Source organism: Pectinophora gossypiella, chromosome 22, assembly GCF_024362695.1.
Source record: "Pectinophora gossypiella chromosome 22, ilPecGoss1.1, whole genome shotgun sequence".
Classification (NCBI taxonomy): domain Eukaryota; kingdom Metazoa; phylum Arthropoda; class Insecta; order Lepidoptera; family Gelechiidae; genus Pectinophora; species Pectinophora gossypiella.
In genome coordinates, this window is record NC_065425.1 from 11,169,703 (window position 1) to 11,196,987 (window position 27,285).

Consider the following 27,285-nt stretch of genomic DNA (forward strand, 5'->3'; position numbering starts at 1 on the left):
ATCTCCCCTCAAAGTTTTCGTTACGGTGTAACGGTACGGTGTCAGTAATATTCTGTATAATCCGTCAATGTCTTATATGATGGCTTGCTCCTCAAATGGGGTAGTCAGAGGTAGGTACATCTGTCGCAAAATGAACTAAGTGCCGACGCCTCACCGAGCTATCTGTTAGACCAACATGATAGGTGGTGAGCCGCATCGTAAAAAAAACTGTAGTAGATTTTTTAGACCTACTTAGTAAACACCGTTATTTTTTTAAGGAAAACGTCTTGTCTTATTGTATCTGTTGCGTTGTTAGAAGGTGCGCGTGAGTGTCGCAACGAACGTCCTCGCTGCGCAAGCGTCGGTCGGCCGCTTACACGTAATTTTGTTGTTGAAATAAACTGTTCTTTGTAACTTACTATAAACATATTATACCTGCAGACTTTGCACTCTTAACGGCCTCTGTGGTTCAGTGGTTGAACGTTAGGCTCACGGCGAGCGATACGGATGTCCCGGGTTCGAATCCCGGTGGGGACATGTCACAGAACGTTGCTCCACTGCGGATTGGTGGAGGCTTTTGGTCTGATAAGCCCGGATCCAACGGCTTACTTTTTCCGATAACCAGGTGATTCAGCCTGCAATGCCTTAGCCAAACAAAGGACAGTCTCACAAAGTGATTTTCGACAGTGTCCCCATCGGGAATCGGACCTGGACCTCCCAAAACGTGAGCCCAATGCTCTAACAACTAGACCACGAAGGCCTTTCGAACATTAGAGTACTTAATTTTTAATTCCTTTCCCACCAGATACGGACTGCTGGGCGCGTCAGGTTGCGGGAAGACCACGTTGCTCTCGTGCATCGTGGGGCGACGGAAGCTCAACAGCGGGGAGATATGGGTGCTGGGAGGCAAGCCAGGGACCAAAGGTTAGTCACATTATTTATTTATTGCAACACACAACAGGACATTAACAATACATGATAAAATATACAATTACAAACAAAAATGGACAGTAAATATCCCAAACAGGGTGTGCTGACAGCACGCAAAATCATACAACAACTAAAAAGAGGTAAAGAAAAAAAAAGAAGAAAACAAAGCGACTTCAGTTTTCGACTGATTTTAGATTATAATATACACTGGGTTGCAAAAAAAGGCCACATTGAAGCTAGTCATCTAAAAAGCAATATTGCTATTTGACTTTTTACTAAACGTTAAAACACGAAATTACTTACTATGGAATTTGTGTGAAAACCACACTGTGACGTCATAGAAAAACGTGATAAAATGATTGACTTATTGAAACGTTTTTCTTTATTACAATTCATAAATAAGTTAATTAGAAAAAAGAAAATGTTTTTCGTTACTTTTTAGATCTGTCTGTTTTTAGTAATCAGAATTTCATAATTTATCTTGAATCGACTACACGACCCATTTGTTGACAATGCACGTTTATTTATATATTTATTTTTATATGCGCACATATCAAACAGCAATTTTTCTTTTTTTACAATTATGTCACTTTAAAATTAAAAGTTATTACAATCAAAAATTTTAAAATAATAATGTAATAAAGTCAATCATTTCTGATTCGATCCAGCAGGGAAATACCGAGCATAGCTCTCTCCATTGCCCGCTGAGCGACACCGAGCCTCCTCACGAGACCCATAGTAAGCGGCCACGTCTCACTGCCGTAGGTCATCACTGGCAACACGCACTGGTCAAAGACTTTCGTCTTGAGACACTGAGGTATTCTGGACGAGAAGATATTCCGCAGCTTCCCGAACGCTGCCCATCCGAGTTGGATCCGACGAGAGATCTCTTTCTCGAAGTTGGACTTACCTAACTGGATTATTTGTCCTAGGTAAATGTACTGGTCTACAACTTCGAGTGTAACGTTCCCAACCTGAACTGGAGTGGGTGCGACATGGTCGTTGGACATAATTTTTGTCTTTGCCATGTTCATGCTAAGACCCACTCGTTGGGATGCGTTACTGAGATGCTCGAGCATGGTGTTCAGGTCTTCCAGGGTCTCAGCCATTAGGACTATATCATCGGCAAATCGAAGGTGCGTCAGGTACTCGCCGTTGATGTTGATGCCAAATCCTTTCCAGTCCAGAAGCTTAAAAATATCCTCCAATGCAGCAGTGAACAGTTTCGGAGAGATGACATCTCCCTGTCTCACTCCTCGCTGCAGTTGGATCGGATTAGAGCTCTGGTTCTGTACTCGAACTGACATAGTGGCATTTTGGTAGAGGTCCCTTAGCACTTCGATGTACCTATGGTCCACTTGGCACCTCTGAAGAGACTGCAACACAGCCCAGGTCTCGATCGAATCAAAGGCTTTCTCATAGTCCACAAACGCCAAGCAAAGTGGCAAATTATACTCTTCGGTCTTCTGTATAACCTGCCGCAGCGTATGGATGTGGTCTATGGTGCTAAAGCCTTTTCGGAAACCGGCTTGTTCGGGAGGCTGGAAGTCGTCAAACCTGCAAGCGAGACGATTCGTAATGACCCTCGAAAACAACTTGTAGACATGGCTCAGAAGCGAGATAGGTCTGTAGTTCTTCAGTAGGGCTTTATCCCCTTTCTTGAAGAACAAGATCACCTCGCTTCCGCTCCATGCCCTCGGCGTTTTGCCCTGAAATATGACGGAATTGAAGAGCCTCTGGAGGACTTTAAGTATTGGCGTTCCGCCCGCTCTCAGAAGTTCTGCTGTGATTCCGTCATCTCCTGCCGCTTTGTTGTTTTTGAGTTGTTTGAGGGCCATCCTAATCTCGTACAGGCTGACGTCCGGGATATCTTCAGTGTAGTGTCGGGTAAGCTTGGCTCGAGGGTCTCGAGCCATGCTTTCGCCTGATGTTTTCGTGGAATATAGCTGTCTATAGAAACTCTCAATCTCTCTCAGGATTTCGGGAGTCGACGAAATGATTCTGCCGTCCTCAGTTTTCAGTCTCGCTAGTTGACTTTGCCCAATAGACAGATCTTTTGCGAACACCTTGGAGCCCTTGTTCCGCTCTATAGCCTCTTTAATACGTTTAGTATTAAATTGGCGAAGGTCGCTCGTCAAAGACTTCGAGATCTGTCTATTAAGTTGTCTATAACGTACGACATCCGCTGAGTCCTGCAGCCTCATTTCGTGTCTCTTATCCATGAGTTCGAGTGTGTGTGCGGAGAGTTTCTGCGTTTTGGTACGGCGGGTTCTAAAGTGTTGCCCTGCTGGATCGAATCAGAAATGAGGAGATCCGCAGGAGAACTAAAGTCACCGACATAGCTCGGAGAATTGCAAAGCTGAAGTGGCAGTGGGCAGGACACATAGCGAGGAGAACCGATGGCCGATGGGGCGGAAAGGTTCTGGAGTGGCGACCACGTGTCGGACGACGCTCAGTGGGTAGGCCCGCTACAAGGTGGACCGACGATCTGGTGAAGGTCGCGGGAAGCCGCTGGATGCGGGCAGCGCAGGACCGATCGTCGTGGAGATCCTTGGGGGAGGCCTATGCCCAGCAGTGGGCGTCATACGGCTGATGATGATGAAAGTCAATCATAATTTTAATCATAATTAAAATCATAATTTATTAAAATGAAACTTACTAAAATCAAAATTAATGAATATTGAATTAAAAATAAACGTAAAATAATAAAACCCATTTAGGACCCCCTTTCCGAACACGTCAATTACACACACATAAAGAGGGTTTCACTTTAACTTTTTTGACAAAATCGTATGTCAAATACTTATGATAGTGCGACAAGGTTCTAAAGTGGGTACTTACATAATATTGCTCATGACTGTAAGTACATACTTACATCAGTAAATGGCAGATAGCCTGGACCAACGACTTAACGTGCCTACTGTTACCAAGCAATCACTTCAACTCCATATACGACCTTCATGACGTCAGCACTTAGCATCATTTTACCACGACAAGCTTATAGCAATAATTTGCGATAAATACAAGTCAAATATTTGCAAATAACCTCCTTGCAAGTCTTAGAATCGGCTGAGCCGTTGAGCCTTCTTTAGTCAGCTCATAGAGTAAAGAATAATTATTGCGACATCATCATCATCATCACCAGCCCATTAACGTCCCCACTGCTGGGGCACGGACCTTCCCTATGGATGGATAGGGAGATCGGGCCTTAAACCATCACGCGGGCCCAGTGCGGATTGATGGTTATTAACGACTGCTAATGCAGCCGGGACCAACCGGCTTAACGTGCCTTCCGAAGCACGGAGGAGCTCGAGATGAAAATTTGTATGTGGTCACCCATCCTATGACCGGCCTTTGCGAAAGTTGCTTAACTTCAACAATCGCAGACCGAGCGTGTTCACCGCTGCGCCACCGAGCTCCTTATTACTACGTAAAGAACGTTAACTCTCTGCCCCGCACCAATCGCATCGTGCGTCGACCTCACCCCTTCCTGGTCTTACTATATGGTCGTAAGGCCCAAAGTCCTTTTAAAATCCAAATCCCATTGTTTAACTATTGTGTCTGGAAATCCGGGACTTACGAGGTTAAGTAAACAATGGAATTTCTATCGCAAAAGTATAAAATTGAAAATAATACAAAACACTTGGTATCTACTAAGAATCATGGTCTGAATCATCCCACAAAGTTTTCGTTGCGACGTCACTAACCTATATGTTTTTTTTTATTATCTCAGCTGTAAGTACCTACTATCGTCTGGGAGTAATCAAAATTATTATGTGGGAAAAACAAACAATACATGTAGCAGATTTTTTACTTGTTTTAGCAGATTAAAACCTGAATATTGAATAAGTTTTCATGTAACTGACGTCATATGAGTCAGTGACTTTGAATTCGTTTAAAAATGCAACTTTACAATGAAGTAAGATATAGTGCAGTGAACTTTTCAATTAAAATATACTTTATTGCTTTTTTTTACCTTTGGTGGGTTTGCTCTTGGCTCCAGACTTGCCCGAAGGCATTGACGAGGCCTAAGATGGAGCTCGCTCGCCCAGAAGGTGCCTGTTCACTCTGGCCTTGAAAGCACCCGGGTTATATGCTATTCTGAGTCAGAAATCTGGGTCGTTTCTAATCATAATACTTGTCAGTCATCGTTCTGTAAATATATGTCGGACGGCTATTGGTCGAAGCCCTCAATATCTTCTGTTCTATCGTGTGGGTTGTGAACCGCCAAAGGCCCCTGACATGACTCATGTAACGACTACGTACTTACATCAGTAAGTGGTAACCGGGACCAACGGCTTAACTCGCCTTCCGGAGTACGGAACATCTTACTCTTTGGACAATCGGGTGATCAGCCTGTAATGTCCTAACCAAATTAGGGATCACAAAGTGATTTTTGTGATTTGTCCCTAACGAGATGCGAACCTGGGACCTCCGGATCGTGAGCCCAACGCTCGACTACTGGACCACGGAGGGAGTTCTAATTCATATCATATATTGTATATAATTGATATCGCGTGGTTTCCAGGATATGTGCCCGGTTAATGGGAACAAGCTCGCCCTTAGATGAGACTTAAACATAGGTGATGAGGAGTGTACGGTCACGAGCATTAATATGTATACACTTTGGTACCATGTCACATTAACTTTTTTGACAAATTGTACTGTAAGTCTCACTAAATGTCAAATATGTTAGTGCGACAGAGTCCTAAAGCGGGTACATTATATTGCTCATGACTGTACTATGAACCTCTGCCTACACCAGGTGTGAAGCCATGTCATGGTAATATACATATTACTTAAATTATATATTACACCAACTTTTCTCCCAGGTTCCGGAGTACCAGGCAAGCGAGTAGGTTACATGCCTCAGGAGATAGCCCTCTACGGAGAGTTCACCATCAAGGAGACGATGATGTACTTCGGATGGATCTTCGGCATGAGCACCAGGGAGATCCTGGAGCGGCTGCGGTTCCTACTGGATTTCCTCGACCTGCCCAGCGAAAACCGGATGGTCAAGAATCTTAGGTGAGTAAACTTGTTTTTCTGCAGTGTTTTAAATGAGCACGTTCTGAGTGAGCGCGTTCTGAGTGAGCGCGTTTTGAGTGAGCACGTTTTGAGCGCGGAGTATTGAGTAGATTTTTTTATGACGTAGGTATAAAGAAGACGTACCTATAAGTACATGTGACGTGGGTTGTGAGGTGGATTACCAACCTCACGAGCCCTCTGGCGTCAGGGACATTATTGAGCCGATAAAGGCCCCTGACATGACTCGTGTAACAACCACATTCTTGCGTCAGTAAGTAAGTAGTAACCGGGACTAACGGATTAACGTGCCTTCCGAAGCATGGATCATCTTACTTTCAGACAAGCAGGTGATCAGCCTGTAATAGCCTAACCAAACTAAGGATCATGATTTTTGTGATATGTCCCCACCGGGATTCGAATCCGGGGCTTCCGGATCGTGAGCCCAAGCCACTGAACCACCGAGGCCGTTACTTCACACTATCATCTAGACACACTATGACATAGTTATCACTTGTCTTTCTTCCGCATAAACTTAACATATATTTTCCTTATATTCTCTGTACGTAAGTAAGTACAGTAATAGCTTAGACTGACACTATTTATTAGTCTATAATAACGTCTAAGGTAATAATAGAGGTAGATATAGGAATTCTAATCTTTTATGCAAAATAGATTTATCGGAGTAGTAGCTGCTACTCGCGACTTGGTGCGCAAGATACCCTATTATTAAAACTATATAAGCGGCTTCCGTGGTCCCGTGGTTGAGCATTGGGCACACGATCCGGAGGCCCCGGGTTCGAATCCCGGTGGGGACATATTACAAAAAACATGATCCCTAGTTTGGTTAGGACATTACAGTCTGATCACCTGATTGTCCGAAAGTAAGATGATCCGTGCTTCGGAAGGCACATTACGCCTTTGGTCCCAGTTATTACTTACTGATGTAAATACGTAGTCGTTACATGAGTCATATCAGGGGCCTTTGGCGGCTTAATAATAACCCTGACACCAGGGTTGATGAGGTTGGTATTCCACCTCACAACCCACACGATAAGAAGATTAAAACTATAGAAGTTTCATACATGTTTTGTTTTATGTGTGTATGTTTGTTTCATACACCCTTGAACCCTTAGGGGTTGAATTTCTCAAAATCCCGTCTTAGTGAAGACCTAAGTCCTAAAAGGAACCCTTATGCAAAATGTGAATCACCTAGCACTTGTGGTTTTTGAGATTTCAGATAAGTGAGTCAGTCAGTGACCTTTCGCTTTGATTTTTCAAAACAAATCAATTCAATTTTCTTTCCAGTCAATTCCAACTTTGTCCCCGGGAAATTGTGTATGTTTTGTCAATATTAGTAATATGTAATTTACCAAGTCAGGCGCATTTTACGAGTCTGTAAGTCTGTTTTGACTAAATTAATAAATAAATGCGTTTATGTGTAAGTATATGTAAGTAAATAATCTAAAAGCACCTAAGGAAGTGTCATTCGTTGTGCTAATGTTAGTTAAGCAGTAAACGAGTATATTTATGTCAATACGATGCATGACTATACTTCGGAATTCTATTCATGGTATTGTTATATATTATTTGCCAGAGCAATATTGGCTTCAGGAAACATGCCTTTATGAATTGGTTGATTATTATTAAAATTGGCGGCCTCCGTGGTCCAGTGGTCGAGGGTTGGGCTCACGATCCGGAGGTCCCGGGTTCCAATCCCGGTGGGGACATATCACAAAAATCACTTTGTGATCCCTAGTTTGATTAGGACATTACAGGCTGATCACCTGATTGTCCAAAAAGTAAGAACAGATTTCCAGTCCAACATAGAACTTATTATTATTATGTTCGTCATTTCCATATCTCGGGACTATGGAGTCCCGGACTTTTGGAAGGCGTGCGTGGGGCCGAAGCCAACACGTATATGCCCCTTAAGACAATTTAATCTAAATGTGATGTGACACCAACCGGCGATTATCCCTGTATACACTAAGGGGGTGCACCCAAAGACAATCCCCGGTTCGTGTAGGACTCATCATCATCAGCCGTACGACGCCCACTGCTGGGCATACGCCTCCCCCAAGGATCTCCACGACGACAGGACGGCAAGAAAAGGTTCTAGAATGGCGACCACGTGTCGGACGACGGTCAGTGGGTAGGCCCACTACAAGGTGGACCGATGATCTGGTGAAGGTCGCGGGAAGCCGCTGGATGCGGGCAGCGCAGGACCGTGTAGGACTATTGCAGATTATTATTTACATAAGAGAGGGCTCGAACCAATATAGCCCGAATGGCCACTGCGACCTGGCTAGATCTATTGTGACCAAATCCCAACATATATTTAAAACTCCTCCTCTAGACCAATCCGTTCGATTAGATCGAGCGTCTTTTTGGGAAACATAGAACTTACAATTTATAGTCAGCTAAAATAATCTTGAGTTTTACACGTAAGTTATTTTTATATAAATAACCACAAAAAACTCCACACGTGTTGTTCATTATGTTTGTAACCTGTTAACACCATATAGTCAAGGTAAATATAACATACTGACGGTACAACTTATTATTAATTATCTATAAATATCTTATTTTTTTATTAAGAAAAAATCGAAGTATTATTCAAAACTGGTGTTATAAACAAGTAATCATTATTTGTATTAACGACATCCGTGGTCCAGTGGTTGAGCGTTGGGCTCACGATCCCAAGGTCCTGGGTTCGAATCCCGGTGGGGACAAATCACATAAATCACTTTGTGATCCCTAATTAATTATTATTAGTCTGATCACCTGATTGTCCAAAAGTAAGATGATCCGTGCTTCGGAAGGCACGTTAAACCGTTGGTCCCAGTTACTACTTACTGATGTAAGTACGTAGTCGTTACATGAGCCATGTCAGGGGCCTTTAGAGCAAGCTTTTAGGTGACTTCTGACTTAGGCATATAACGGAAGCGTGAGCTTACGTACGTTAAAATGTAGTCATTTCTTTACACACGTTTTTTTTTTTTTTACCTGACTTATTGTAGATTTGCCGCAGATGGCATTAACTACTTGGCCGGACAAATGGGGAGCGCTGAAGGCTCTCACCCGGTACAACGTTTAAGACAACAGGCCTGAGGGTGCCCAGTTGGGCGCGAACCTCGGCTCAGGGCGTCGTCTGAGAGGAAAAATATTTGAAAGAATTACCCTAGTGGGTCGATAGCGATAAGCGCTGAATGAGGGAAATCGTCGACCACGCCGGCGGGGTCGGTATCGGGGTCCTGAAGTGTTTGGTGTCGCGAGCTGATTGGCTGCCTCTATGGCTAGAGTAATCGGGTCGTCGGGAGCTTACACACGTTGTAAAACTGATGGAAAATTTAAATATCAATAATCATTGAAACTGTGACCAATAACCGTGTCACATTGAGCGCAAACACACTGACAAATGGCATAAAATTGCATTAGACACGCCTCTGTAAGAAACAAAGGAGGTTGTTTAACTAAATAATCGTATTGTCGTGGCGTGAATTGAAGTAAAATAAAAATTATTTACGCGTTTTAACGTTTTATTTGAGTCATTTATAGTGAAAATCTTATGTAAGAATTTGTTTTGTCATCGTGATAATTAGAAAATTTAAATGGAAAAAACTCGGCCTCTGTGGTATAGTGGTTGAGCGTTGGACTCACGATCCGGAGGGGACATATCGAAACCCGATGGGGACATATCACAAAAATCACTTTGTGGTCCCTAGTTTGGTTAGGACATTACAGACTGATCACCTGATTGTCCGAAAGTAAGATAAAATCCGTGCTTCGGAAAGCACGTTAAGCCGTTGGTCCCGGTTACTATTTATTAATGTAAGTGAGCCATGTCAGGGGCCTTCGGCGGCTCAATCATAACCCGGACAACAGGGTTGATGAGGCTGGTATTCAACCTCACAACCCACACGATAAGAAGAAGAATAGAAAAAAGTTCTGACTCTGACGGGACTTGAACCCGCAGGTCTTGTCAAGCCGGGAGGAGCGTGTTAACCTTTACACCACCGGGTCCTCCTGCATGCGAAATTCAAGCGGTTCAAGTCCCGTCCGAGTCAGATATTTTTTTCGATTTAAATTTTCTTTTTGTGAGTTGCCCTAAGCACTGGTAAGTGCTATAAAAACAAAAATCATCACGAAAATTCAAAAATTCAAATTCAAAAATATTTATTTTTCAAAATTGGCTTACAAAGTTAGCGCTTTTTGAACGTCAAAATTAAATTACATATTATGTAACTAGCTGTAAAACTACTACCACATCGGAATCTGTAACGCTGAGGGAAAGACGTGGCCAGAAAACCTCCCAGCACAGGGCCCTAGTCCTACTGTTTCATGTTTTCCTTTCTTTTCTTTTAATCCAGTTTGTATTACATAATTTATAGACTTAAATACAATGGTATTCCAATTACAGTCGGTGATAATGGGTTTCGAATCGTTACCTAGTGAAAGTCCTCAGCGCTCCTCGTTTGTCTGGCCAAGTAGTGAGTAGGTAAGTATGTAGTATCAGGTAGAAATCACAGTAACATACAAGCCCCTGACCATATTCCCAATTAGGGTAGTCAGAGATACATTCAACGCATGATGAACTAAGTACTAGAGCTACGAATCGTCGTGTATAAGGCTGATTTTCCACCAGAGCTATGTGAGTAAAATGTGTCGTACGAGGATGTGTAGCTGTGCTGTGGAAAAGTTTTTTTTTTAATAACAATATAAGTACCGTTTACAATTTTAAAGACATTCGCCAAACTGAAAGACAGTTTGTTGGCGAAATCATGCACTCATTACTTATTTAAGTACTTATATCTATTACAGCAAGTTTTAAACTTAATTCTTAAATGCTATAAATCTACCAACTATTCAATAAGTTCATCAAATGACTTCAATAAAAACAGCTTTAATTTAGTTTTAAAGATTGCCTTACTACAACATTCCTATTCGAACTCAATACTATTAAATATTCTTGGAACAAGGTATTTTAATATTCTCTCGCCATAATAATTGTTATCACCTGGCTCTTCAAACATTTTTCTCGAAGTTTTACGGAGAAATAAATATTCTTTAAACCTATTTTATTGGTGGATTTTTCCTCGCACGCCGCTTAGCTACGTCGGACAGCTCTGGTGGAAAAGCAGCCTAATAGTCAAGACAACCGTGTTAAGCTAAATAACTCATTGATGCAAGTCCAGTACCGGGAATCAAACCATGTGAGAATCGCCTTACTATGCTGCACGAATAAGTGATCAATAGTATTCGTTAATCTTGCATGATCATCGCAAATATCAAATTTCACTCAGAGATATTTTGACCTGTTTTATAGTAGATGTTACAGCGAAAGTTTTGGTTGCGTAACGCTGGTTGTACTAGCGTGAAACGTTGATTATCTCGTAATTTCATAGCTTATCTGTTGAGGTTAGGAATGCTGTGGTTATTATAGTTGCGAACAAATATTGTTAGACGCGGCGAATTCAAACATATAGCGATGTATAGGAGCGGTTATGCAGAAGCGGTTTCATTTTGGATTTTTCCCCAGTTAATGGCATTTGGTTTTGGGCAGAAGGCAATAAACCACTGCTCTATGTTTCCCTAAAAAGTATCATGGAGAATGCTACACCGACAAGAGTGTGGCTCTTAAATTAGTGAAGCTGCTGATTGACCTTCAACAAGTTTATCCGTGATAATTACGTTGAATAAATGATTCTGATTCTGATTCAGTGATGTGATGAAAGGCATTAGGCTCGTTATTAAATAGGACTTAAATATAGCTGGCGAGGAGTGTATATTGTATGCATCTCTGCCTACCCCTGAGCCATAGAGGCAGCCAATCAGCTCGCGACACCAAACACTTCAGGACCCCGATACCGACCCCGCCGGCGTGGTCGACGATTTCCCTCATTCAGCGCTTATCGCTATCGACCCACTACAGACCACGACAGACGACGCCCTGACCCGAGGTTCGCGCCCAACTGGGCACCCTCAGGCCTGTTGTCTTAAACGTTGTACCGGATGAGAGCCTTCAGCGCTCCCCATTTGTCCGGCCAAGTAGTTAATGCCATCTGCGGCAAATCTACAATAAGTCACGTCAAAAAAAAAAGCCTACCCCTGCTATGGTACACTTTTTACTAACTACCCCTCTTCTTCAACAGCGGTGGTCAGCAACGCCGAGTATCCTTCGCAGTGGCCCTCATGCACGACCCAGAGCTGCTGATCCTGGACGAGCCCACAGTGGGCGTGGACCCCTTGCTACGGCAGTCTATCTGGACCCACCTGGTCCGCATCACCTCATCCGGGGACAAGACAGTCATCATCACCACGCATTACATCGAGGAGGCTCGTCAGGCGCATTGTGTGAGTATCATTTTTTTTAAATGTCAAAACACGAAATTCATGGAATTTGTATGAAAAAGCAACCTGTGACGACACAGAAAAACGTGACAAAATCTCGCACTTATTATTACATTTTTCTTTATTGTAATTCATAAATAGGTTACTTACATAGAAAAACAAAACTTTTTTGTCACCTACTGTCTTTATTTAGTGATCAGAATTTCATAATTTATCTGTGACCTAGGAAACTACCCAATTCTTTATTGCTCAAAAGGAATAAACATAAGAATACAAATTAAACAAACATACTAGAGGCGACCTTATTGCTAAGGTAGCAATTTCTTCCAGACAAACTTTAATGTGTATTTGTCCTTGTGCAATATGTTTACCACATTTCCATCTTCTACCGTGTGGGTTGTGAGGTGGATGGCCAACCTCAGCAACCTTTGTGTCAGGGTCATTGTCCAGACTTTTGTTAACCCATTTGTTCCCCCACAGATTGGTCTGATGCGTAGCGGGCGCCTGCTGGCGGAGGAGTCGCCGCAAGCGCTGCTTACCATGTACAGCTGTGTCTCCTTGGAAGATGTATTCCTCAAGCTGTCCAGGAAACAAGGTTAGTTCTATGCACATTTCCGCGACATGATTATTTATGAATTTAGCGAGTGTTGGCAACACCAACACGCGCGCGCATGCGCGATACAAAGAGCCAGATGACAGGAGCGCCGCGCTGCAAGGACCAAAATGTTAAATAGACTGTGTGTTGACAATTAAATTAAACGACGCTAAATACAAGTATAAAAATGTATTTAATTACTTTAGATTACAGCGAAATAATTATATGACGAATTAATAAACTAGCGCGCGTGCGGCGGCGGCGGAGTCGGTCGAGAAGTGGGTGGGTCCCGCGCAGCGCGGCGCTCCTGTCATCTGGCTCTTTGTATCGAGCATGCGCGCGCGTGTTGGTGTTGCCAACAGCGAGTTTTGATGATAAAAATAATAGTGTTGGCTTCGGCCCCACGCACGCCTTCGTCCGGGCCTCCATAGTCCCGAGATATGGAAATGACAAACATAATAATAAAAAACTACCTACTTGTAACTATTCACGTACAATCATCTTTACTGGTCCACAGACGCACATGCATACAAAAAAGTAGAAGATTAGATAGATACGGTGCCTCCCGACACAGGTTTATAAAAAACTTAAAGGGAGGCATCGAAAACCTGTCAAATGTAGAACCACATCTCTCTCTCTATTTAAGTGCTGCGCTCTTGTCGGTGGAGTAATCGCCATTCCTCTCTTCTTCCCGCCGCAACCTTCACCTCCCGATACGACACGACCTGCACCTTTAATATACTTTATTGCACTTAACAACTAGTTACATTACAAACAAGAAATGGACGTTTACAAGGGTGGACTTATCTCTAAGAGAGATCTCTTCCAGCCAACCCAGAGGTAGTATGAGAGTAACTGCGGAATAATAAAAAGAGGTGCAATATATCACCTTCTCTTTTATTTGTTTCATAAATGTTATCCTAGGTCTACCCCTTCCTCTCTTCCCTTCAATTTTTCCTTCTATAATGTTTGTTATAAATGAATCGTGTCGTATCAGGTGGCCAATCATATTTCCTCTCCGGTTCTCTATAGTCTTCAATATGGTTCTCTTTTGTTCAACTCTTTCCAGCACTTTTTCATTTGACACCATTTCAGTCCAGCTTATACCCTCCAACCGCGCGTAGAACCACATACTTAAATGAAAATAAACATTTTTTTTTGTTTTATTTTTTATACAGCTAATTATTAACACAGATGAAGCTCTGTATTAAACACGCCAGGTATGCATGTGTGCAGCAGCGCAAAACGGTCGTAGCTCAGCGCAAGTTTTTGCTCTCACGAATAACTCTTTATTTACCCCGGTGGGAAATAGGCGTGAGTTTATGTACGTATAACGGATTGACTGCAACAGTCTTCAGTGCGGTTCATCATCATCAGCCCATTAACGTCCCCACTGCTGGGGCACGGGCCTTCCCTATGGATGGATAGGGAGATCGGGCCTTAAACCATCACGCGGGCCCAGTGCGGATTGATGGTTATTAACGACTGCTAATGCAGCCGGGACCAACGGCTTAACGTGCCTTCCGAAGCACGGAGGAGCTCGAGATGAAAACATTTTTGTGTGGTCACCCATCCTGTGACTGGCCTTTGCGAAAGTTGCTTAACTTCAACAATCGCAGAACGAGCGCGTTAACCGCTGCGCCACCGAGCTCCTCAGTGTGGTTAGTCTAAAGGAAAATGGCTTAAAGATTATCAAGGCAAAGATTCCGCAATCATGTTTTACATTGGCCAGCGGTCGCGTGCTTGTTCATTTCGTAACCGACAGGCGAGCCGACACAAAGCAAGGACGGAGAACTAGACCGATACACCGATTTGTAATAGGCAAATACATATACATTGCTTCTATGCTGTTCTGGGAGCATATAAAAACATAGAACACGTTCAGCTGCTTCTCTTCCCGGGCATGTCGTAAAAACCGACAGAGGGATTGTGTCCTCTAACATGATGGACTAATGTTATGGGCGATAGGCTGATCCCTTATCACCATAAGGTTCATCATATCCATCTTTGGACTTCGTATCAACAGTGGCTGTAAGTTGTCTTTGATTACTTGTGGCTCTGCCCACCCCATTAGGGATTACGGGCGTGAGTTTATGTATGTATGTATGTATGTATGTAAATACATATACACTGTGGTCCTGTGGTACCGTCACGAGCATTAATATGTATACACTTTGGTACCATGTCACATTCACTTTTTTGACAAATTGAACTGTAAGTCTCACTAAATGTCAAATATGTTAGTGCGACAGAGTCCTAAAGTGGGTACTGTACATCGGGTCGCTTCTCGAACGCCGGTTCGAACTCTGCCCCCGAAGTTAATAAATGCAAGTTAAGTGAAAGAAATAACGGCTTCCGTGGTCCAGTGGTCGATCTGGAGGTCCGGGTTCGATTCCCGATGGGGACATTGTCGAAATCACTCTGTGAGACTGTCCTTTGTTTGGTAAGGACTTTTCAGGCTTGAATCACCTGATTGTCCCAAAAAGTAAAATGATTCCGTGCTTCGGAGGGCACGTTAAGCCGTTGGTCCCGGCTATTAGCCGTAAAAACACCTCCACCAACCCGCAGTGGAGCAGCGTGGTGGAGTATGCTCCATACCCCCTCCGGTTGATTGAGGGGAGGCCTGTGCCCAGCAGTGGGACGTATATAGGCTGTTTATGTATGTATGTATGTGGTCCAATTGTTGAGCGTTGGGCTCACGATCCGGAGGTCGAATCCCGCTGGGAACATATCACAAAAATCACTTTGTGATCCCTAGTTTGGTTAAGACATTACAGGCTAATCACCTGATTGTCTGAAAGTAAGACGATCCGTGCTCTGGAAGGCACTTAAACCGTTGGTCCCGGTTACTACTTACTGATGTAAGTACGTAGTCATTACACGAGTCACGTCAGGGGCCTTTGGCGGCTCAATAGTAACCTTGACACCAGGGTTGATGAGGTACTCTACCTCACAACCCAAACGATAGAAGAAGACTGAAGGAAATCGAGGTTTTTGAAGGAAAATCACATCAGAATGTAATTTTTTTTCAAAAAAGCGTTTGTGTAGGTTTCACTATAAAGCAAAAATATATTAACTGAAAATACTAATAGCCCATAAGGCGGAAGAATTTTGGTCTGTTCAGCTTATAGGGGAAATTCTCTGCCGGCGACAAAAAACAACACTAAACAATACATAAAAAGCTCTAACTAAAACTCAAAAATATCTTTATTCAAATGGTAACATCTACTCAGTCTGTATCCACCCACTGCTGGGTATAGGCCTCCGCACTTTCACGCCATCCTTCCCGGTCCTGTGCAAGTCTCATCAATAGATGCAATAGCTTTTCAAATTCAAATTCAAAAATTTGAATCGTCAAGTTTTACATAACGAACGTCTTATCCGCCTAAAACTACTGCAGCTTCTCACAACCTGTATAGCCGGCAAAACCTCACACCTCATATCTCACACCTCATACCTCACACCTCATACCTCACACCTCACACCTCATACCTTTCCGGCATAGCTCACAGTGACATCCGATCATCGGCAATTACTGTACACACCATCAAATTTTAAGTTAATACACCTGTCATTTTCTTATCCGACGAAAAAGAAAAGGACGGGCAATCGACAGGCATAAAATTTATGAAACACACGTCATTAACAAACTCCGTAAAATGCATTGAATCATCAGTGTAACAAAGGAAATATCTACACGCGCTCACCCAAACAGGTTCGATGAAAATTACAACCAAGGGATTCCCCACAGAGAATAAAAGAATGTTATATTATGAGTCAAACTACCGGTTTGTACATTTACATTCCATCGTCGTCATCGACGGGGTCAGCTTAAGTAGCCTGAAGATTTGACAGGTCCAGTTTTTACAGAAGCGACTCCCTGTCTGACCTTCCAACCTGAAGGAAATACCAGCTCAATTGGGTCGTGTACTAGGTTCCAGATAAATTATAAAATTCTTTTTTTTTTTCTAAATAAAGACAGATCTGGAACTAACGAGAAACATTTTCGTTTTTCTATTTAACTTATTTATGAATTTTGATCAAGAAAAACGTAATAATAAGGAATAAAGGAAAGTCTAACATTTTATCGCGTTTTTCAATGACGTCACAGTGTGCTTTTTCATACAAATTCCACAGTAATTTTGTGTTTTGACGTTTAGTAACTCCGGCCAAGTAGTTAATGCCATCTGCAGCAAATCTATAATAAGTCACGTCAAAAAAAGACGTTTAGTAACAAGTAACTGTTGCTGGCAACACAAGTATAAAATAATAATATTTTTTTGGCATGGCAATGCTGTACGAATCGAATAGCCGACGCCTCCCGCGAAAGTATATAAGTAAGTGTATTTTATTTTAATAATAATTTAATTAAATGGTGACAAGGAACAATCTGGTGTTTTGCTGCAGTTGGAATTAGAAACCTCGACCTCTCACCATCTACACATACAGTCCACACAAACTAAGAGCCGAATAGTAACTGATTTGACTAGTTGGAAACTAGCCTAGGTCACATACCCCCGAAAACACATTTCGGGTAAGTAAATTGTTTCCATTCTAAGTACGCAATACGGAGTCTGATGGAAAAACGTCATCATCATCATCATCAACAGCCTATATACGTCCCACTGCTGGGCACAGGCCTCCCCTCAATCAACCGGAGGGGGTATGGAGCATACTCCACCACGCTGCTCCAATGCGGATTGGTGGAGGTGTTTTTACGGCTAATACCCGGGACCAACGGCTTAACGTGCCCTCCGAAGCACGGAATCATCTTACTTTTTTCGGACAATCAGGTGATTCAAGCCTGAAAAGTCCTTACCAAACAAAGGACAGTCTCACAAAGTGATTTCGACAATGTCCCCATCGGGAATCGAACCCGGACCTCCAGATCGTGAGCCTAACGCTCTAACCACTAGACCACGGAGGCTGTTGGAAAAACGTCATAGTCATACGGAAACCACAACATTCACGTCATTGTGGCAAGACGTGACCAACAATAATGACGTTAGATACGGGTTTATTGATCTTTATGTAAAGATAAACAGTTTTACCATTATGCTCAATCCAAACCTCCGTGATCCAGTGGGTTGAGCGTTAAGCTCACGATCCGGAGGTCCCGGGTTCAAATCCCGGTGGGGACATATCACAAAAATCACTTTGTGATCCCTAGTTCGGTTAGGACATTACAGGCTGATCACCTGATTGTCCGAAAGTAAGATGATTCGTGCTTCGGAAGGCACGTTAAGCCGTTGGTCCCGGTTACTACTTACTGATGTAAGTGTAGTCGTTACACGAGTCATGTCAGGGGCCTTTGGCGGCTCAATAATAACCCTGACACCAGGGTTGATGGGATTGGTAATCCACCTCACAACCCACACGACAGAAGAAGATGACAAGCCGCCATTGCTAGCCCTTTGATGACGTAAGTGTTACCGCTATGTTACCATTAAATTGGTATCTCCAACATTCCAAGGACGTTAGTCTGTCCGACAGATGGATTGTGTCATCCAACATGATGGAATAACGGGCGATAAGCCTTAAACTGAACCTTGTCATCATAACGCTCATTATATCCATGTTAGGATGTCTTTGATTACTTGTGGGCCTGCTACCCCCGTTAGGGATTAAGGGCGTGAGTTTAGCCTTGTATAAGCGTACAGACAAGACTTTATGCATTTTATTGCACACATGTAATTATGACTTTATGGCGCGTACCTTCGACTTCCTCCAATTATCCACTCATTAAGTATAATGACAGTTCTAAGTACTTACTGTTTAGTAACTTGTACGTAGTTGATATTGGAATTTCCAGAATTTTCTAAATGCTGTTCTGTACTAGTTAGTAGCCGTTGTAGGCCGGTTGTTAGTGTGGCGGACCGATGATAAATGATGCACTGAATGAAATCACCGTGAGGAAACCCACATCCCAGAGAAATGTATTTTTCGAGGGTATGTGACCCCTAACCTGTATTGGGCTGGTTTTCCCTTCGCGGGTTGAAATGTCAGACAGGCAGTCGCTTCTGTATAAAACCCGGACCTGTCAAATCTTCAGGTTAGGTAAGTGGCCCCTGTGGAAAAACGGGATAATGGGACATAAAAAATTCTGTAATAGTAGTTAGTGGGCTTTTCGACTATATTTTAGTTGCAAAATATTATTGTTTGAACCATTGAGGGGTTAAAAACACCGGTAACCGGAACCAATGGCTTAAAGTGCCTTCCGAAACACTGATCATCTTACTTCCGGACAATCCGGCAAGCTATAGGGTTCAAAGTTATTTTTCTGGTATGTCTCCACGGGGATTCGATCCCGGGACGTCCGGATCGTGAGCCGAACGCTCAACCACAAAGGCGGTTTATATATACTGTCATCAGGATGATCTTTTATTAGACTCTTGATCACTTCCTTGAGATTAATAATGGTAACAACATAATTGATTATCATTATAGAACTGAGAATTTAATTCTTACCATTGTATTTATCTTCCCAGACTAATCAATATAGTTGCTATCACGTTATAGAAGAAATTCACCGTGAGGAAACCCACATCCCAGAGAAATTGTATTTTTCGAAGGTATGTGACCTCACCTGTATTGGGCTGGTTTTCCATCGCGGGTTGGAAGGTCAGACACTGATCGTCTACAATCGGGTGATCAGCCTGTAATGTCCTAACCAAACTAGGGATTAGAGTGATTTTTCTGGTATATGTCCCGAGTTATTCTGTGCGCCATGTGGCCGAACCTTCAAACAGACAACAGCAAACAGATAACTACGATAGATCTTCTTCTCAAATTCCATAGTCACTTTACCGGCAAAGTATATTTTATGTAATATCAAGTGGAATTTTCCGTCGCTAAATTCATGTATTTGTATGTGTTTTCTTTTAAATATTTTTATAAATTCTATACTTTTGCGATGGAAAATTCCACTAGATATTAAATTAGTATACCTAATGGCCTGCATCATCCCTCAAAGTTTTCGTTACGATGTCACTAACACCCTGTATACACATACAGATGTATCCAATGTACCTAGTAACTACTAAGTATGTAATTACATTAAGAAAAAAAGCATTCCTAAATTGTTTGTCATTTGCCATTTCCCACGACGTTTTCCTCATAATTCTATAGTATTTATACAATAAAATTGTATACTTAGAAAAAGCCTACAAGCCTAAACTCACGCCTGTCATCCCTAATGGGGTGAGCAGAGGCATAAATAATATAACTGAACACGGAATAAAAGAAAGAGGATGGGATACTCTAACGCGCATTTTGTATGAAAACCGCTGTCGCCTGTTCAACCCCACTCTCTTTTACTACTACTCCTGCAAACAGATAACTACGATAGCTCTACTGCTACTCAAATTCCATAGCCACTTTACTGGCAATGTATATTTTATGTGATAGACTGCAATTTTATTGTTACTTTTCGTAAGATGCTGCATACAAAAGTAGTTTTTTGATAAATAGCCGATCATAAGTACTAAGACTTTTTTTAGCTTTCCTGTGAGAAGGAGGGAACTCCTTGCATCATAGTCGATATTTGATTTTTTGCTCTGCAGGTTATAATACAGCCAGCAATAATATTAACAGCCTCCGTGGTCTAGTGGTTAGAGCGTTAGGCTCACGATCTGGAGGTCCGGGTTCGATTCCCGATGGGGACATTGTCGAAATCACTTTGTGAGACTGTCCTTTGTTTGGTAAGGTCTTTTCAGGCTTGAATCACCTGATTGTCCGAAAAAGTAAGATGATTCCGTGCTTCGGAGGGCACGTTAAGCCGTTGGTCCCGGCTATTAGCCGTAAAAACACCTCCACCAACCCGCATTGGAGCAGCGTGGTGGAGTATGCTCCATACCCCCTCCGGTTGATTGAGGGGAGGCCTGTGCCCAGCAGTGGGACGTATATAGGCAGTTTATATAGGTTATAATACACAAGACGACCTTTTGATATGGGACAGTGGAATTTTGTAGGGAAACAACTGCGTTACTCAAAAATACAACTTAGTTACCGTGTTTTTGGTTAAATTCAAATAATGTTAATAAAATCGTGGAACATAAAAGCACGAGTATACCATCAGAAATGTACCAATAGTATAATTATTAAAAAAAAAATTGTTTGCTTTAGTAAAAATCGTGTTTGAACGTGAGAGATAGGTTATTGGACCCAAAATAAAATAATAGCTAATAGTATATTATAATACTGAGGAGCTCGGTGGCGCAGCGGTAAACGCACTCGAACTGCGATTGTTAAAGTTAAGTTAAGCTTGCTCCTTCTCGGGGCAAACCAAAAAAAAGTCTATGCCCATCCCTTGCATAAATTTTAATATTCTATCATGTTAGAAATGACGCAATATCCCTGTTGGTTTTTACGACATGTCTGAACGCGATACGTTTTTTATACATATTGCTTATTTTTTTGGTAATACGTAAAAATTACCTATTTCTTAATTTTTCGGTAGGTGCAGTAGGTAAATTGCCACCAAGACGAGGTCACAAGTTCAATTATTGTGTGCCAATCAGTAGTTTAAGGTCTGACGACACTTGATGGTACCACCCATTGTGTTTAGCAACCGAAATAAAGAATATCGAACCGAACAATAAAATTAAGTAACATACGAGCGTAAAAACAACAGCATAGCGTCACGTTTGTAACCCCAAAGGGGTAGCCAGAACTATACTTTTGCGGTATGAGCTGAATCAACCACCTCAGTATTCGTTACGATGTCACTTACACTCCATACAAGTACGTACAGGTAGCCACACAAGTATGTATGGGTGTTAGTGACACCGTAACAAATACTGAGGGGTATGATTCAGGCCATGATTCTGAGTTGATATCAAGTGGAATTTCCTGTCAAAAAATCCATGAAAATGTGAGTTTTAGAACCCAAGACGGTTTATTGTTATGTCTGCATTCATCATCATCGGCCCATTAACGTCCCCACTGCTGGGGCACAGGCCTTCCCTATGGATGGATACGAGTAGGGAGAACGGGCCTTAAACCATCACGCGGGCCGAGTGCGGATTGATGGTTATTAACGACTGCTAATGCAGCCGGGACCAACGGCTTAACGTGCCTTTCGAGGCACGGAGGAGCTCGAGCTGAAAACTTTTTTTTAAACTTTGCCGTTGCGAAATGTCTGCATTATTCCATGTATGTGTACATTTTAGGTTAAATAAAAAAAATGTCCCTGCCTACCTCTATAGGAAAATGGCGTGATCTTACGTATGTCGTTGATCTATCCACTCAAACAGGCTGGGAAGTATTTGTTACCCAACTTGACCTCAGTCCTACAAAGTAACCAATGTGCCATGAGCAATAAGTAGGAACCTCCAAGATTTAATATTATTAGTTATTATAACCGAACTGCACATTACAGAAGTTTCTACAACAAGGTTGACTGGTACAATAAATCGTTAAATTTCCACCAATTATATGCGATTGCCGCAATAATATGGCTTTGGTCCGGATAATAACGCAGGTCTTGCTTGAATCATTGCGTTTTGCTTTGTACTCTTTGTACTGTCTGGCGAGACATCTGTCGGACGGTTCTCTATTTTTATTCATAAAATTTTATGTAATAATTTAACATGGCATACTGTTACTTGTCCTATTATTAGTTACGCATAATATTAATTTGTCATAACTACTATAAGCATAATAATTAATGACAATAATGATATATAAGTATAATTATTATAAGCATAAAAACTATACTCCGAATAAAAATTTTTGGCACAACTTTGAACATTTTCGAAACTTACTTTTTCCTTGGCTGCATTTGGTTCATGATTGCGACTTTTTATATTTTGACACTATTTCATGCAGTTGGTCATCATTCAGTATACTTTTCGTGTGTAAGATAAACATGCTGGCGGCGTAGAGGTGGCCCAAGGGCCACCCCGGCCGCACCCTAACCTTCTAAAAATTATGACAAAACACTATTATTCTAAAAAAGAATTAAGGACACCTATTTATATGCGAATCAAATTTATACCAAAAATATTAGTCCAAAAATAAGTTATACCTAACAAACCAGTATTCCTAGATGTCATTATGGGAAAGTACTATTATGCTAAAAAACGTTATGCACAAAGGATTATGATAATTAAAATTATGACAAAAACATTTATGCATTTTAAGAGAATCCCCTGTCGGTTAAGTAGAGAATGTTATATACAGGTGTTAGTGACTGAATCATCCTTCTGAGTATTCGTTACGATGTCACTAACACCCTGTATAATAGAATCTTTGTAATATTTATAAAATTTAAAAATCTAAAAACAATGCTAATTATAAAGAGTTATTATACTGTAGACGAATTTTTAAATGATTAAGTTTTAATTTTAATTCACACCTCCTCTCTTCCCTTCAACGTTGCTGTGCCCTACAGGGTCCATGTTTTGGTTCCTATGCATATGTAACACCCCATTATACTACATGGAATGCAATAAATAATTGAGAATTGAATTGAATTTTCGCACATAAAATGCGATGGTAGGTAGAAAAGTAATAACAATATTGAGGGTAGTTTCGCGCACTATAAAAAGTTGCGCATTGTTGGCGCTTGCGCAGTCGTAGCCTAGTCGGCTCGCCAGACGCTCCGGTGATACTGATGATGTATGCTGCCACAGTGTTATGGATTTTAATACTTACTTAAAATTCTTATTCTTAAATCTTTCTTCCAATGTTCCAGTGTCCAACACGCCAGGCCAAGCCAACCAGGTGGTGGAACTGAACGTGTCGGGCGGAGCCCTAGGGCTGAACAAGATGTCCAAGCGGGAAGAGGCTCCGTACGCGGCTGAGGACGCCCAGGTGGTGGGACTCAACTTCCACCAGAGCAAGGAGGTGCTGATCGTCGACCATAATGGCGCTGGAACGAATGGGGATGTTGGGGTAAGTTTTATCTTATAAACACACAGGTACCGACATCCGTTGTCCAGTGTTTGAGCGTTGGGCTCACGATCCGGGTGGTCCCGAGTTCGATTCCCGGTGGGGACATATAACAAAAAATATTTTGTGGTCCCTAGTTTGGTTAGGACATACTGGCTGATCACCAGATTATCCGAAAATAAGATGATCCGTGCTTCGGAAGGCACGTTAAGCCGTTGGTGCCGGTTACTAATTACTGATGTAAGTAAGTAGTCGTTACATGAGCCATGTCAGAGGCCTTTGGCGGCTCATTAGTAACCCTGACACCAGAGGTGATTAGGTTGGTACTCCACCTCACAACCCACACGATAGAAGAAGAAGAACACACAGGTAGATTAGAGTCACTCTGGTCCTGTGATTCACCGGTTTGCTTCTCAAACGGGAAGCGCCGGTTCGAATCTCGATACCGGACTTGCACCAATGAGTTTTTCCACTAACACAGTTGGCTCGACGATTATATTATAGGTCCCGGCAAACTTCTTGAGCATCGACCTTGACTGCGCACAACCGAATTTTAGATCTCTTTGGTGGTGCGGTACGGGGCGCGGGGGCGGGTGAATACCGCATTGACCGGCTATTGGTAGATCAGTTGATACTTCCCCCGCGCATTCTGTCTTCGTCCCTTTGACTCCCGAATACACTTGTGTGCAGTGAAACTGTCACGTTTTTGTTATTGCTCTTTTATTAGATTTTTTTGTTATTGCTCATTTTTTTAAGTTTAAGAATTAGTTACTAGCACGAGGTCTATGTCTACAGATCCAAAACCTAGCACTAGCTCTGGTATTGCTGGTTTCAATCTCATGGAAGGAATATCATACTTACCTGACGATTAGTTTTTTATTAAGTATAATAATATAATATAAGTTTTAATAAACTATAATAATATAGATAAGTTTAGTTTTATTTACATAATTAAATAATATACTTAATAATTGTTTTTTTTTCAATGAAGTTAAGAAAATAATCAAAAGTTCATTTTTTTTTGCACGGAAGTGTACGTGCGCGAACTTTCCCCCACTACGACACTTGATGCTCAAGAAGTTTGTCGGGAGTTATACGGCTCACCACCTATCACGTTGGTCTAACAGAAAGCTTGTTGAAGCATGGCTACTTAGTTTATCTTGCGATGGGTGTACCTCACACTACCCTAATAGGCTATTTTCCAACTAGTCAAACCAGTTACTTTTTACTAAACGTCAAAACACGAAAACCACACTGTGACGTCATAGAAAATCGCGGTAAAATGTCGGAATTATTATTACGTTTTTCTTGATTAAAATTCAGAAATAAGGCAAGTAAATAGAAAGAAGAAAAAGTTTTTCGTTAGTTTTAAACCTGTCTTTATTTAGTAATCAGAATTTCATAATTTATCTTGTACACGACCCAATTGGGATATAGTCCACGGGACAATAAAGGTTTATGGCATAAACATTACATAGATACTTATCATGTTCTTTTTAACATTTCAGCTACCGGGCAAAGTAACAGAAGTAGTGACGTCAGAATGTGAAGACTGTGGAGACTGCTTCAACGTGAGTACACACATTTATTGGCTTATCCATACTAATATTATAAATGCCAAAGCGTATTTTTGTTTGTTTGTCCGTCGTTCACGGCAAAACGGAGCCGTGAACGGAGTCAAAGTACAAAGGGTAACATATGCGATTTTTTGTCTCTTTCTAACCCCCCCTCCCCCCTCTCTAAAATGGTGGGTGGATGTTTTTATGGAGCATTCCGCAATTTTCAAGGTAGAAATTTAATAATTGGTATGCGGGTTATTTGTGACTAGTAAAAAAATCATGCATCATTTTTTTGGAAATCTTTCCCCAAATCCTTCAAAGAGGGGGTAAAATTTTATATAGGACTTTTTCGCAGTCTTCAAGATAGGAAGCTAAAAATTGGTCCCTACATTAGGAAAGGAGAACCGTGTCACCCCGAATTTAACGCGTTTATTTCCGTTCGGAATGCAATGGCAGGCATAGGCCATCATACGGAATTCCCAATCAGATTAAATTTCGAACGGAAAAAATCTGTAAGTATGTGGTTGATTCATAGATGTTGTATGGATTTAATGCGTTCGATATTACGAATCGATATTTCGAATCGAAATTCCGAAACGGAATTCCGAATGTATTTGACCGGCCTAAGTGAAATACTAATCCCCTCACCCCGCCGTCCCCAGCTGACTTCCCGCGGCAAGATAAAGGCGCTCATCCAGAAGAACTTCCTGCGGATGTGGCGCAACATCGGCGTCATGCTGTTCATCTTCGTGCTGCCAGTCATGCAGGTCATCCTCTTCTGCCTCGCCATCGGACGGGACCCCAGCGGGCTAAGACTGGTGAGTGACGTCATCTTCAATGGCAAAGGGCAGGTTCCTCACGAACACAGCGCAGCGCGGATCGTGCTCCGCCCTGGTGGAGTCGCTACGGGTCACGCGGAAGTGGTGGGCGTTTAGCACTGTGTTACAGTGGCGGATTTACAAATTTGCCGCCAGTAGGCTATTCAAATTTTGCCGCCCCTACTGACCTCTGAAATTCGATACTAATTATAGTCGAGTGCACAGCGCTACCAAAAACACGGCGCAAAGTTATCAAAATATGTTCGGTTGAAGCCCGTACAGACGTAAGAATGTTCAGTATACTGTGCATTACTAAAATGTTATGACTCTTGTCACTTGTTTCTTTGTGTATAGGTATAATATCTATTATTTTACTTCTGTAAGACAAAAAAAATTGGGCCAAATTTGCCCTAAAATCTGCCGCCCTAGGCTTCAGCCTACTGGTAAATCCGCCACTGCTGTGTTATTTTCTGCTAAGGCCTGGAAGGTTAAGGAGTTCTGTTAAGTTTATATACTCCAGACTCTAGAGACGCTCAAACATTTTACTCCTAAACAAATACACTATATCGATGAAGCGGAAGCGGTCAGGTACGCAGGATATATTAAGGTGCGCAGACGCTCTGAGCCGAGGTTCGCGCCCAACTGGGCACCCTCAGGCCTGTTGTCTTAAACGTTGTACCGGGCGAAAGCCTTCAGCGCTCCCCATTTGTACGGCCAAGTAGTTAATGCCATCTGCAGCAAATCTACAATCAAAAAAAAGTAGACGTTCGCGCAAAACGCAGGCGCACACACTCGTCGTACCCCTCCTTGCTTCAGTGGAACGGAACACCGATACGACTGAAGAAGAGGTCAGATAATGTGTCTGGCCGACGATAACTATTTGCCCTCTACCGTCGCCCTAAGCCGTCCTTGCCTTGCTGAGTCGCCGAGTCAGCCAAGCCCTTTTGCATATCTGCATTGGGTTGCCTTTCTCACCGAAACAGACTTTATGCGCTTTGCGCGAGGGAAGCGCGTACGAAACTTGCCCACCGAAGTGGCAAGATAAATAGTGTAAGAGTAGAGTCTTCTTCTATCGTGTGGGTTGCGAGGTGGAATACCAACCTCATCAACCGTAGTGTCAAAGTTACTATCG

The 27,285-nt window shown here is 42.2% G+C and overlaps 1 protein-coding gene across 2 annotated transcripts in view; it reads left to right on the top strand.

Annotated features, from left to right (window-relative positions):
- Positions 1–27,285, top strand: part of LOC126377023 (ABC transporter G family member 23) — a 129,024-nt gene that overhangs the window by 96,560 nt on the left and 5,179 nt on the right. For both annotated transcript variants that reach the window (XM_050024630.1, XM_050024631.1), the window contains 7 exons: positions 785–903; positions 5,742–5,937; positions 12,090–12,291; positions 12,769–12,883; positions 23,580–23,779; positions 25,285–25,347; positions 25,998–26,153. In XM_050024630.1, the coding sequence (XP_049880587.1) occupies positions 785–903; positions 5,742–5,937; positions 12,090–12,291; positions 12,769–12,883; positions 23,580–23,779; positions 25,285–25,347; positions 25,998–26,153 (1,051 nt within the window). The remainder of the gene's footprint in view (positions 1–784; positions 904–5,741; positions 5,938–12,089; positions 12,292–12,768; positions 12,884–23,579; positions 23,780–25,284; positions 25,348–25,997; positions 26,154–27,285) is intronic.